This window comes from Macrobrachium rosenbergii, chromosome 8, assembly GCF_040412425.1.
Source record: "Macrobrachium rosenbergii isolate ZJJX-2024 chromosome 8, ASM4041242v1, whole genome shotgun sequence".
NCBI classification, from domain to species: domain Eukaryota; kingdom Metazoa; phylum Arthropoda; class Malacostraca; order Decapoda; family Palaemonidae; genus Macrobrachium; species Macrobrachium rosenbergii.
In genome coordinates, this window is record NC_089748.1 from 10,164,567 (window position 1) to 10,178,529 (window position 13,963).

The 13,963-nt window shown below is 35.6% G+C and overlaps 1 protein-coding gene across 1 annotated transcript in view; it reads left to right on the plus strand.

Moving 5' to 3' along the window:
* Positions 1–13,963, plus strand: part of LOC136840600 (NBAS subunit of NRZ tethering complex-like) — a 791,298-nt gene that overhangs the window by 221,189 nt on the left and 556,146 nt on the right. The window contains 3 exon segments of the mRNA XM_067107278.1: positions 2,134–2,345; positions 3,189–3,301; positions 3,519–3,694. Of these exon segments, the coding sequence (XP_066963379.1) occupies positions 2,134–2,345; positions 3,189–3,301; positions 3,519–3,694 (501 nt within the window).

Consider the following 13,963-nt stretch of genomic DNA (forward strand, 5'->3'; position numbering starts at 1 on the left):
TGTATGGCTAAAAATGAATCCTTGTCTAATCCGTGGCCTCGTTTTTTTTCTATTAAAAGTCTGTCAGAGATTGTTGGCCCAAATGATGGAGAGAGAGTTTTGTGTCCTGTGAGGGCACTGAAGTATTATATCCACAGACCAAAAGGAGTGTGTGGTTCGTCTAGTGCTTTATGTTCGATCAAGAACCCCTTGCGCCCACTGTCGAAGAATGCCTGTCAAACAATGCCCTGGCATTCTTCCTCAGAGAATCAAGGAAGCTCATTCCTCAATTGGAGATGAGGCCCTTCCCTTGTGCAAAGTGAAGGTACATGGAATTAGAGCAGTAGCAACTTCTTTAGCCTTCAAGCGTAATTTGCCTTTCTCTTCTATATTGCAAGCTACTTTTTGGAAGTGTCATTCAGTATTCGCTTTGCATTATTTCAAGGAGATAGAGACTGTATATGAAAAGTGCAGTACATTGGGTCCGTTTTTGGTGGCTGGTGTGGTGTTAGGGGAGGAAGCATAGGAAGCAATCCTTCCTACTAAGCTTTGCTTTGAAACAAGGATGTTAAGTTTTTTAGGGAGCCTGGGGGTACGACATGCCCAGAGTACCCTCCAGTTATTTATGGTTGGGTAATGGTATTTTTTATGGTGGTGCTGGTGACCATGTTTTCTCTTGTTATATATATATATATATATATATATATATATATATATATATATATATATATATATATATATATATATATATATATATATATGTGTGTGTGTGTATATATGTATATATGTGTGTATATAATATATATATATATATAAAATATATATATATATATATATATATATATATATATATATATATATATATATATATATATATATATATATATATATATATATATATATATATATATATATATATATATATATATATATATATATATATATATATATATATATATATATATATATATATATATATATATATATATATATATATATATATATATATATATATATATATATACATACATATATATATATATATATATATATATATATATATATATATATATATATATATATATATATATATATATATATATATATATATATATATATATATATATATATATATATATATATATATATATATATATATATATATATATATATATATATATATATATATATATATATATATATATATATATATATATATATATATATATATATATATATATATATATATATATATATATATATATATATATATATATATATATATATATATATATACTGCAGCAGGGGCAACTTTTTATCTTTGTGAAGCAATCGGAATTGTCCTTTGCTGCAAGGTACCCACTAAAATAGTAGGCGACTCTCAGTTATACTGCTGCGCCACTATACGATAAGATGAGTGACATCCAGAGGCAGTATCTTCCTGTAGCAGCTCTCTTATAAAGTGAGGATTCAACAGACATTATTTTAATGTTAGCAATCTTTTCTATTCTTAAATCCATTACAGTTATTAATGTTTTGGGGTAGATATGTTCATACCTCGCACGTCCTATCAATGTGGGAATCAGCAGTGTAATTACTTGGGAAGTTACTTATATAAAAATGACATTTTTATGATAAAGTTTTACATATACTGTACTCACCAAGTAATTACATGATCGGAGCCCTCCCTCCTCCCCACGCGTGAATATGAAGGCATAAAAAAATTGAAGCTCTTTTGTTGGTTGTTCCTCTCTTTCCTGGAAAGTGGGCAGGGCACGTCACCAAAACCCAAAACAAACTAGTGCGTCCCGTGAATTTCAAAATTTTAAGCTGCCAATAATAGGAACTAAAAGCAATGTAATTACTTCGTAAGTACAGTATATATAAAACTTTGTTTTATCATAAAAATGTCATTTTCAAAATTACTTTTTAAGGTTATAGAGTACACATTTTTTATTTTGTTGTTCAGCTCCAAAATAAATTCCTACTGTACTTGTAGCTAGTTTGCCAAAAATTTTGTGCAGACTTTTATTAGTTTTTTATGTTTTTTCAAGTTACAATACCTGTTACATTTTGAACTATCTTTTAAAGAATAAAAGTAATGTATATAATTATTCGTTTTATTTGAATTGTATTGTATTGCCTCTTTTTCAGACACTCACTGAGGCTCTGTTATGTTCTGGTATCCCTGAAAATATCCGATTTACTGGAGAACTTCTAGAGACAAGAACTGACAGATCACCAGTCCATAACCCATATTTGCAACTAGTACCTTTTGCTCAAGCTGTGAAGTTAGTCATAACAGCAGCTACACAGTACTGTAATTCCTCAGAAAATCATGCTGATGAAGCCATGGAACTAGCATTGTAGGTATCTAATTTGTTATGTTGTGCTCTGCAAGAGAATATATTGACATTTTATGATACAGTATTTGTCACTAACAGATGCCATTGGGTTTTGTTAATTTTGTTAATGTTAGTTTAAGCTTTGAATTATTAGTATGAATGCTGTATATAGATTGATCCCTTTTGTTCAACACTTCATGTCTTTCAACAGGGAAAAATTGTTGACGGTGGTATTTTGTGAGAACATAACTATAATAGATCCTTTATTGTTTTTGGGTTTTCTTTTGACTTAATTATGGACTTTTGATAATACAAAATGTACATAGTTCACTAGTGTTTTTTGCAATTGTATGCTGTCTCTCTTGTTCTCCTAATGGAAAATGATGTTTTTCTTACCCATAAAAGATATCTAGAGTGAATTATAATTGTAGTAACCAATACAGTATGACAGAATTATGGCAAACTCAAGATGTAGACCTTTCTTATTTTTACACCAGTATCCTCTTAGTTTCAGTCAGAAAGAATTTTTTATGCTACATCAAAGAATATATTTAATAAATTTAAGTAATACAGTGTAAATACTATTTGAGCTTCTTAAAGAAACTTGCACTTGAAACTGAGGAATATCTGAACAGAGCTTAGGACCTATGTTTGCCTTAAAATGCTGAAATCTTTCATCTTGTGTTCTTTGCAATCTAGCAAGTTCTGTACATAGTATTTTTCATAAATATTTTCTTTGAATATGCCTATGCCATAGGTGAATTGTTTGAAAATGGCTTTGTGTAAGAAAATGCTGTCCTTCAAGGTGAAGAGGCCCACCAGAATACAAAGTGAGTTATATAAGGTTTTTTCTTATTTTTCCAGGCAGTGTTTGAGACTGATTGAGTCAGAACATGAAGACATTAAAGTTGAAAAAGACTTTATAGGTGCTCTACAGATGTTACCAGATTTTGGGATAACAAAACTTCCTTTACAAGGTACATTAATTAAAATGTAATGGAGTTATGCTGTGTTGAATTGTTTTATATCAAATAAGGAAAATAGTATTGTTTCCTTCAAGTACTTTAAGACAGAATTGAATGTCTGTTTGCTTTTATTTTTTCTTGAAAGGTTCACCTTTGAAGTGCTGAAATTTTAAAAATTTAGAACTTTGTACATTTAGAAGTTTTGTTAATGAATTTTCTTTATTTTTAGTACGGCTGTGTGAAGATCGCCTTTCATTGATTGAGGAAGGACTGCAGTCCCAGAAAGGTTCTTACCGTCATGGATCCCGGTTGTTGCAGTTAGCTTCCCTTTTACGGGTTTGTGGGGATGATGTTAAGGCCAGGCAGGCGAAGGTCTTAACTCTTGTTGCTCAGTCAGCATTAAAGGTAAGTTTTGATAAGATTATGTTTTACTGTTCTTGATATCTAGGCAATTTGGACATCAGTAATGGTCATTGTGCCTTGGCAAGGAATTTTATTATTATCATTATTATTCAGAAGATAAAACCTATTCATATGGAACAAGCCCACAGTGGCTATTGACTTGAAATTCAAGCTTCCAAAGAATATGGTGTTCATTCAACGGAAGTAACTGAAGGTAATGGGAAATACAGAAAGAGGAGATAAGTTAATGGAAAAAAAAGATAAATTAACAAATTAATAAATAAATAAAAATGCAAGTAAAATATTAAAGTAGGAGTTGAATTGTATTAGGGTATTAATGCATTGCATCTACACTTGAACTCCTAAAGTTCCACTTGCACGACATCCTTTGGGAGGCTGTTCCACAGTCCAACAGTGTGAGGAATAAAGGACCTCTGGAACTGAGAAGTTTGACAGTAAGACACATTTACTGTATACTGGTGCTGCTGTTCAGCAAATCTGGTTGCTCTCAGCAGGAAAAGGGGATCACGGATCAATTGTGAATATGAAAGATATCTGTTAAGATACAACTTTTGAAAAGTGACAAACAAGTGACTATCCGTTGATGGTCCAAGTCATAACTGCTAATATTTGGAAACAGAAACCTACCACCACAAACCACTCTATCTAAAAGACATAATTCTCTGCCAGAAGCAGACTTCCACACCGGAGAACAATATTGTAGTAAAGGAGGAACAAATGACCTAAAGCAGGATACATTAAATTTATCACTAATATAGATGTATGAGGCCATACGAGGCCTTACGAACAATACTTAACTTTCATGCGGCATATGCTGAAACTTTCATTAGATCTTTCTCAAAAGTAAGAAGTGAGTCAAAAGTTACACTTAGAAGAGTTAAAGCTTCAGACTCATTCAGCAAAGCCCCATCCACCTGAAGGGAGGATTAGGTGGAAAATCTGTACGAGATCTGCTAATGAATAGTGTTTTCGTTTTACTGGAGTTCAGCCTCATACCCCACAGACTACACCATTCACTGATCCAGTCCATGTCCCAACTGAGGCTGAGGGCAGCTTCATTTCTTGTTAGTGGAGACTTTACTACACCCACAAGTTTTGTGTCATCGGCATACTGAACAGTCTTGTTTTCCAGGCCAACAACCATATCACTTGTATACACTAAAAATAACAGTGGACCAAGAACACTACCCTGTGGAACTCCAGACACAATAGGTCCTTGTTTACTAAAGATCCCATCAACAGCAACTCACTGCTGCCTACCTGTAAGGAAATCTTGAAGTAAACGCAAAAAATTACCACCCACTCCAAGATTCTGAAGTTGTGATTTACTAAATCGAAAGCAGATCTAAAATCTACTTGAATTATTCTGCACTCAAAACCCCTATCAAGGTTCTCTTGCAAATGGCATGTCAAGTCTAAAACAGCATCACAGGTACCTATGCTTCTTATATGCATATTGACTACCAGCTAACAATCCTTTAGATTCCACATACTTACAAAGTGGCTTAAAAATAAGTTTTTCAGCAACTTTGGAGAGCACAGGGAGGACAGAAATTGGCCTGTAGTTACTGCAGACTGTAGATATGGCACCCTTTGGAACAGGCACTGTTGACATAAAAACATATAGAATCTACTAATCTTGGGAGACAATACACTAGAAACTTTTTTTGAATATCAAAGGGAAGAAACCATCAGGAGCTGCTTCTCCCCAGCTATCAAGATTATCCTGAATTTTATTAACATCCCTAGAGCGAAATGCAAATACATATCCAGAATTTTCTTAACATCTGTAGAACAAAATGGAAATTTTTAATGAATAGGTTCAGGATAACAAGTATCAGGGAAAGGGACATCCTCAGCTGATTGCTTAGCTTCAAAAGCTCGATGAAACAGTTCAGCCTTTTCCCTAGGACCAGTAACTAATCTACCATCATCTTTTAGTAGCGGTGGAATGGAAGACAAGCCTGAAAGTTCCATGGTGGCCTGATAAGCTAACAGAATTAATAAATATAAAACACGCAATAGGGAGACGATGAGATAATTGGAATAAAGATTCAATAAAATTAATAAAACATCACTGATATTAGAAGGAACTTTAAAAAAAATGACTATATTTTTACTAGAAATTGATATATTAAAACCTCTCTACAACAAATTATCTTCAAAGTTTAAAAAGGAAGTAATTCATGGAAGAATCATTTCATGGAGGAAGTATGTATCAGATCTCTCTAATAATACTCCCATACAAAAAATATGGGAAAAATTCAGGAAAATAAAATGGTACCCATGTTAAACCATCTAGACATGCCATATTAAAGATGGAAAAAGAATACTTGACCCTAAAGAAATAAGCAGTGTAGGAGAAAACTAAGCTAATGTAAATAGTGATAAAAATTTAGATGAACACTTCTGCACGAAGAAAAATAGTATAGAATGAATAAAAATACTGTAAATTTTGAAACAATAGAAGATAATATAGAAAATTTAATATGTCAGTGTTGGAATATGCTCTGTTGAACAGCAATGAATCTGCCCCTGGGAGATGACAATATTTGTTTTGAAATGATCTGCCACTTAGTACCTTTGGCAGAGTCATGCTTATTACAATTTTATAATTACTTATGGCTTCGAAGTTTATTTCAAATGATGAATGGCGTAAATCTCTAACTATTCCTATCCCCAAACCTGTAAAGGATCCCAGTAATGTAAATAATTGCAGACCAGTTTCTTTAACAAGTTGCTTATGCTAATTATTAGAGAAAATGGTAAATGCATGACTAACATGGCACATTCAAGAAAATAAAATTTTGTCTCCCACTTAGTTCGGGTCACAATGTAACAGATCTACATTAGATTCTCTCGCTAACTTAGAAGGTCGTATACGTAGAGGATTTGAACAAAAACAAATTACTATAGCCATCGTTTTTGACATTGAAAAGGCGTATGATATCACATAGAGATATGCTATATTAAATACTTCATATAAAAACAGCATCCATGCACATTTACCTAGGTTTATCCAAAACATTTTGACAAATCGCAGTTTTCAGGTGAGAATTGATGATGTTCTGTCCAGAACATTTTCACTTGAACATGGTGTTCCACAAGGAAACATTCTTAGTGGCACACTGTTTACTTTAGCAATACAGTAAATGGTATCAGTAATAATCTACCTTCAGTATTGGAATTAAAAGTAACCTACAGACCAGAACCGAACCCAATTAGTCACAAGATTTATCCAAGGCAAATGCAATGTCCTGGCAGATGAACTGAGCTGCTGGAATCAAGTCCTGACACCCCGAATAGCTAAAACCCGCGAATACTTAGAAACCCCCCCCCTCTAAAAACGCTTATAACTGTCTACCATGAAAGGTTAAACACCAAAGTATGCCTAAAAATACCAGCCTACATCAAATATACATTAAACTGTTACCTTATTACTGTATTAATCTTTGAAATGATATTATTAATATCATTTCCAAGCCATCTTAAACATTTTATGGTTACAAATATACATACGTACTGTGTGGCTTACAGCTGTAGGTGAAAATAATCTAGTCCCCCCTACGTATTCAGCCACGCACATTTTCTTTCATACAGTTACAAGCTGTCCCGTTTTCTTTTAGAGGGGAACCATTGGTATTTATACGTAATTCACAAAGAGAGAGAGAGAGAGAGAGACAAAGAATAAAAAATATGTATGCATATTTTAAAAAATTTAATACTATGTACATAATAAGATTACTACATACGTAAATCATACGGGTACTCATGAATGATGAATGTTGATTAAAGATGATGATGAATTAGCTGTGCAGTCCGATGAATGACGATGAAGATATGACTACAGCAAAGCAGAGGAGTTACATCTCATCTGAGGGCACCTCTTCACCTTCAGGAGGCGCTTCGGGAGGCACTTCTTCAGTTGATTTGGGAGGGACTTCTTCAGGCGATTCAAGAGGCACTACTTCGGGTGATTTGGGAGGCTTTGGAGGGCCTTCTTTGTCCGTTTGATGAACATGGTGATAGGCAGCTGCTGTCGCTGCTTCATCATGGTGGTGAGGGCTTGATTATAGGGCTCCAATGCTAAATCAAGGATATTTGAAAACTTTAAGAAGCATTCCATATAAGGATCCCATGTTGAAACAAACTCCTGCGTATCCTTGATCATTCTCTTAACTTGGGACAGACATTCCAAAGTCAGGCCACCTTCCTCTTCCTCCTGCTCCTCCCGTGAGCCTGGCGTATCTTCTTCCTCACTGGCAGACTTCGTCAGGTCTTCCCAATCCTGGTCTGTCAGGGGTCAGAGTGGGCAACAATGAGGGTGCTGACTTCATCCTAGGTAATGTCCTCGAAGCCGTCTCCACCTAGAATCCTCACCAACTGGACAGCCTTACTAATGCCCGAATGTTGAATTTCTTCAAGAGAGAAGCCCCTGTAATTATGAACACACTCCAGCCACAGCTTGTTCCAGCACGCATTCAGGGTCTCCTTCTTCATGTCATTCAGTGATCATTTGATGATGGTCAGACGTGGCAATCGTGAATTTACGCCAATAATCTTTTAGCGTAAATTCACTGTCATTGTCCATTGCATTCACAAGGTGCTGGAGGGAGTTCCTGGTATAGAGTGCCTTGAAGGCAAGGATCATGCCCTGGTCCATAGGCTGGAGGAGGGAGATGGTGTTGGGAGGGAGGAAGTCAAGTTGGACTCCCTTGTAATAAAGATCGAGAGGGTGGCCACCAGCATTATCCGTGATCAGCAACGCCTTGAACACCATGCCTAAGTCGTTCAGGTATTGCCTAACTTGAGGGATGAAGCTCTGATGGAACCAGTACTCTGTAAGGACTTTGGTGAACCAGGCCTTAGAGTTATGCATCCAGAACACAGGAAGCAATGCCTTGTTCTTATTCTTGAGGGCCCTGGGGTTTGCAGCCTTGTAAATGAGGACTGGTTTAAGCATGAAACCAGCTGCATTCCCACACATGATGAGGGTAACCCTATCCCTCTGGGCCTTGAATCCTGAGGCTTTAGCTTCGTCCTTCATGAGGTATGTCCGGGAAAGCATCTTCTTCCAGAACAGGCCAGTCTCATCCATATTGAACACCTGTTCTGTATAGTAGCCCTTCTTCTCAAGGATTTTCTTGAAGGTCTCCGGATATTTCGCAGCTGCTTCACTCTCTGCAGAAGTTGAATCCCCATGCAGAGTACAGGCAGTCCTCGGTTAACGGCGATCCGATTTTATGGGGCTTGTCTAGCGATGAAAATTGGCAATTTTCAACGCCGAAAATCGCCAATTTCCGCTTATCGGCGCCGATAATCGGGGTATTGGTGCCAATACATAGTTAACAAAGGCGCTGGTAGCCGAAAATCGGCGCTTTTCGGCGCCGATAAGCCCCGAAAATCGCAGAAAAAGCGCGAAAATTGCCGGTTTTTGGTTATCACACCCTCAGAATAGATCCCCACCGATAACCAAGGGCTGTCTGTAACATACTTTTGGTGGAACCGCTTTTGAAATTGTTGGAACCACCCCTTGCTGGCCTAGAAACCTTGAGGTCCTGCTTGGGGCTCTTCCTCCTCTTCTTTTTCTTCTTCTGCTTCTGTAGGTGCTGGTTCATCAAAGCCTAAGAATTCTAATTCCCTTTCTTCAACAACTTCCTCTGCCTGTACTATGTCGTCGCCTTCTGTAGCAGTTGATAACTGCTAGTAGAGTTGTCATGCTTTCTCGCAAATGATGTTGGAGTCGAGGGGCACGTTCTTCTTCCAGCAGTCCTTTATCCAGATTGCCAGCGTGGATTCCATCTTCACAATTGTTTTATCCCACACTGTCACAACTGTCTTTGCACTACTGAAGTAGCTCATACTCACAGACTTTTGTATTTCCTCCTCTTTCTTCTTTATATGTCTCACTGTGCTCTCATTAACATTAAAATGGCAGCCAACCGCAGCAAAACTTTTGCCCTCCTTTAACATGTCAAGAACTTTCACCTCCTCGAGTTTTATAATAGTCTTCTTTCTTTTAGACTCTGCCAGAAGCCTTAGAAGGAGCAGTGAGTTTTTTAGGAAGCAGTTTAGGCCCGATTACCGCTGATGCACAAAGATTAAGAAACCAACATAAAGATGCATGATTTCACACTGTAAGAAGATGCTGCAGACTACGCATGAACTGAAAAGGATGCCGTGGATGCGGTCTCCCCGAATACCATGTTCGCGAGTTGGTCGTGAATGTTCAGCCAATCAATGCCAAGTGAACAATCAATGAGCACCAAGGAAAATGAATGGCGCTTCTGGATTGGCTGCTTTGCAGATGACAGGCAATAGAGTGTCGAGTATCATTGTTCCTGGATACACAGCATCCGGCATCTCGAATTCTTTATATTTGCGGAGAGGTGGCTTGGGTGAAGCACTTTTAAGAAAAACAAATACTGTATATGTTATTGAATTTTTGTTGTGTTTACATTAATATATTACAGTACTGTAATATTTGAAAATTAGTAAATCTTTTTTCATCATACAAAATGTACTTACAGTAGTCATGAATATATACTTAGTACGTACATGAAAATGCTACGTACTGCAGACGTAAACATACGTACTCTGCTATTTCTGTTGTCTTACATATTTTAGATATGCTCTATGTACTACCTGTAATACTACGTATCATACTAAAACACTTTTTGTATGTAATATTTAAAAATCATCCTACAACAAAACATTTAACCCTTAAACGCCTATTGGACGTATCATACGTCGACTAAAATTGTCTGTTGGGTGCCGAGTGGACGTATCGTACGTCGACTAGAAAAAATTTCAACCTTCGGTCAACTTTGACTCGACCGAAATGGTCGAAAAACGCAATTGTAAGCTAAAACTCTTACATTCTAGTAATATTCAATCATGTACCTTCATTTTGCAACAAATTGGAAGTCTCTAGCACAATATTTCGATTTATGGTGAATTTTTAAAAAAAACTTTTCTTACGCATGGGCAGTAACTCAGCCGAAAATTTCATAAATTCTTTCGTCATTTTGTCGTAATTTTTGCACTGTTCTATATTAGCCGTTACATAAAGTTTTATATATGAAAATGTGCACAATTTCATGTACAATACAGCAAAATACAACCCATGGTTGTAGCTTTTATCAGTTTGGAAATATTTTCATATAAACCACGATAACTGCCAAAATTTCAACCTTCGGTCAACTTTGACTCGACCGAAATGGTAAAAAAACGCAATTTTAAGCTAAACCTCTTATGATCTAGTAATATTCAATCATTTACCTTCATTTTGCAACCAATTGGAAGTCTCTAGCACAATATTTCGATTTATGGTGAATTTCTGAAAAAACTTTTTCCTTACGTCCGCGCCAGAAATTCTTTAAATCACGTTGTCGTAATGTTTGCACTGTTTTATATTAGTCATTACATAAAGTTTTATATATGGAAATGTGCGCAATTCCATGTAGAATACAACAGAAAATAACTCATGGTTGTAGCTTTTATCAGTTTTGAAATATTTTCATATAAATCACGATAACTGCCAAAATTTCAAGCTTGGTCAACTTTAACTTGACCGAAATGGTCAAAAACGCAATTATAAGCTAAAACTCTTACATTCTAGTAATATTCAATCATGTACCTTCATTTTGCAACAAACTGGAAGTCTCTAGCACAATATTTCGATTTATGGTGAATTTCTGAAAAAAAAATTTTTTCCTTACGTCTGCGCTGTGGTAACTCGGCGAACATCTCAGAAATTCTTTCGTCATGTTGTCGTAATGTTTGCATCGTTTTACATTAGTCGTTACATAAACTTTTATATATGAAAATGTGCGCAATTTCATGTAGAATACAACAGAAAATAGCTGATGGTTGTAGCTTTTATCAGTTTTGAAATATTTTCACATAAATCACGATAACTGCCAAAAATTTCAACCTTCGGTCAACTTTAACTCGACCGAAATGGTAAAAAAACGCAATTGTAAGCTAAAACTCTTACATTCTAGTAATATTCAATCGTTTAACTTCATTTTGCAATAAATTGGAAGTCTCTAGCACAATATTTCGATTTATGGTGAATTTTTAAAAACATTTTCCTTACGTCTCTTGTGGTAACTCTGCCGAACATCTCAGAAATTCTTTCGTCTCGTTGTCGTAATATTTGCACCACTTTATATTAGTTCGTTACATAAAGTTTTATATATGAAAATGTGTGCAATTTCATGTACAATACAACAAAAAATAACTCATGGTTTTAGCTTTTATCGGTTTTGAAATATTTCGTATAAATCACGATAAATAGAAAAAATTAGACTTTCGGTCAACTTTAACTCGACCGAAATGGTCGAAAACTGCAATTGTAAGCTAAAACACTTACAGTCTAGTAATATTCAATCAATTAGCTTCATTTTTCAACAAACGGGAAGTCTCTAGCACAATATTTCGATTTATGGTGAATTTTTGAAAAAACATTTTTTACGTCCCGCGCATTACGAATTCATGCATCATTTTGTGATAATATTTTCTCTGTGTTGCTTTGATCGTTTTAAAATTTGTTATATACCAAAATCATAGCAATTTAGTGTACAATACAACTAAAAAAATTTATTAGCTTTCATTTTATACAATTTTAGGAACAAATTGTTCCCTTGGTGGATTGTTGCCTCTTTTGTTTTCTTTGTTTTTCTTGCTGGCGAGTTGCGTCTGATTCAGACTTCGTCAGTCAGGTTAAATAGCAACGAGCCAGGTTCTGGAGGGCAGATCGACCGATGGTTATAGCAGCAGCAGGTTTTTTGTTTTCGGCTCTGTCATATATTCCAATTTTTATATATGATAATGATCGGCTCTGTTTTTTTCAGTACGTTTTCGAGATGGTTGATGGTTGCAGTACTAAACTTCAGGCGAGAATGCTCAAAAAAATGAGCGTCTGAAAATGATCGCTTTGCTGCCTGTTAATATTCATGATTTTGTATGTTTATGATTTGTTAATCTATTTTATTGATTTGACCATTTATTGCTCTGGCTTTTATTTTGTTCTAGGTTCTGACTTTATCTAAAGGTAATTAAAAATGTCTCTGTTAAGCTGCTCATCCTTATGCTTTTGGTCATTCATGATATATTCATTTATTTTAAATTAAAAAACCTTTTTCGTCTGTAAATATGTACATAGCTTACTGTAAATAAATTAATTTTAAGGTAACTTTTTCGTTTTGTTCTGCTCCTCCCCTCCTTTGTTTGTCACCTCTCGTCAGTCATTAACTCATTGCTTGTTTAACGTAGATCTGAAAAGCGAGATCATTACATTGGCGACCTTAGGCCAGGATTGGTTCTGTTTTGGCTGGCTGGAGACGTAAAAAAAATTTTTTTGTAAATAAATGAGGAGGTGTTAGGAACAATCGCTTGCGATTGTTTCCTTTAATGGATTGTTGCCTCTTTTGTTTTCTTTGTTTTTCTTGCTGGCGAGTTGGCGTCTGATGGATGGCGGTTAGTAAAATGTACAGTAATCAGGTCCAGGTAGCAGCAAGCCAGCTGGAGTAGCAGCAGCAGATATCCGTACCTGTGTCGGGTCTGGTATGCATAATAGTACAGTGGCAGCAGCAGCAGGCAGTTTTAGTCGGCGTTGGTGTTTATGAGCAACAAATTGGAGCAAATGACCCAAGCACGGCGTGAGGTAGTCGTGTGACCACGAGCTGCTCATCTTTGATTGTCTCCATCGGGGTATTCTGGTTGCTGGGTTTTTGTCCCATTGCTAGGGCTGTCTTGGTCTCGATTGTTTTTCTTGTTCTGCCTGCTGTTGTTTTATTTGCCTTTTATTTAAATTTTTAAGCTACCTTTTGTTTGGACGTTAATCGTTTGTTTAACTTTATTTTGTTTAGTGCTGCCTCTTGGTTTTTTTTTTGATTATGGTTTTATCTTTTTCAGACCTGTCTCACATTTTAAAAAATAAATTAATATTAAGCTCATTTTATTGTTTTGTTGTTTTCCCCTCCTTTGTTTGTTGCATCTCCGTCAGTCAAATGTCCTGAGTATGTTAAAGAACCTCTGCTTCGGGTCGTTTCAACAATTAATCGAGTTTTTGTTTTCGCTGTCATATATTCCAATATTTATATATGATAATGATATTTTTTCATTTCTGATGGTTGCATACTAAACAGTTAATGACAAAAAAATGAGCCAGAAAGAACTCTTAATCTTAAAAACTAAGCATGCTGTGATTTTTAAAAAAAAACTTTTTTCCGCTGGCGTTAACTG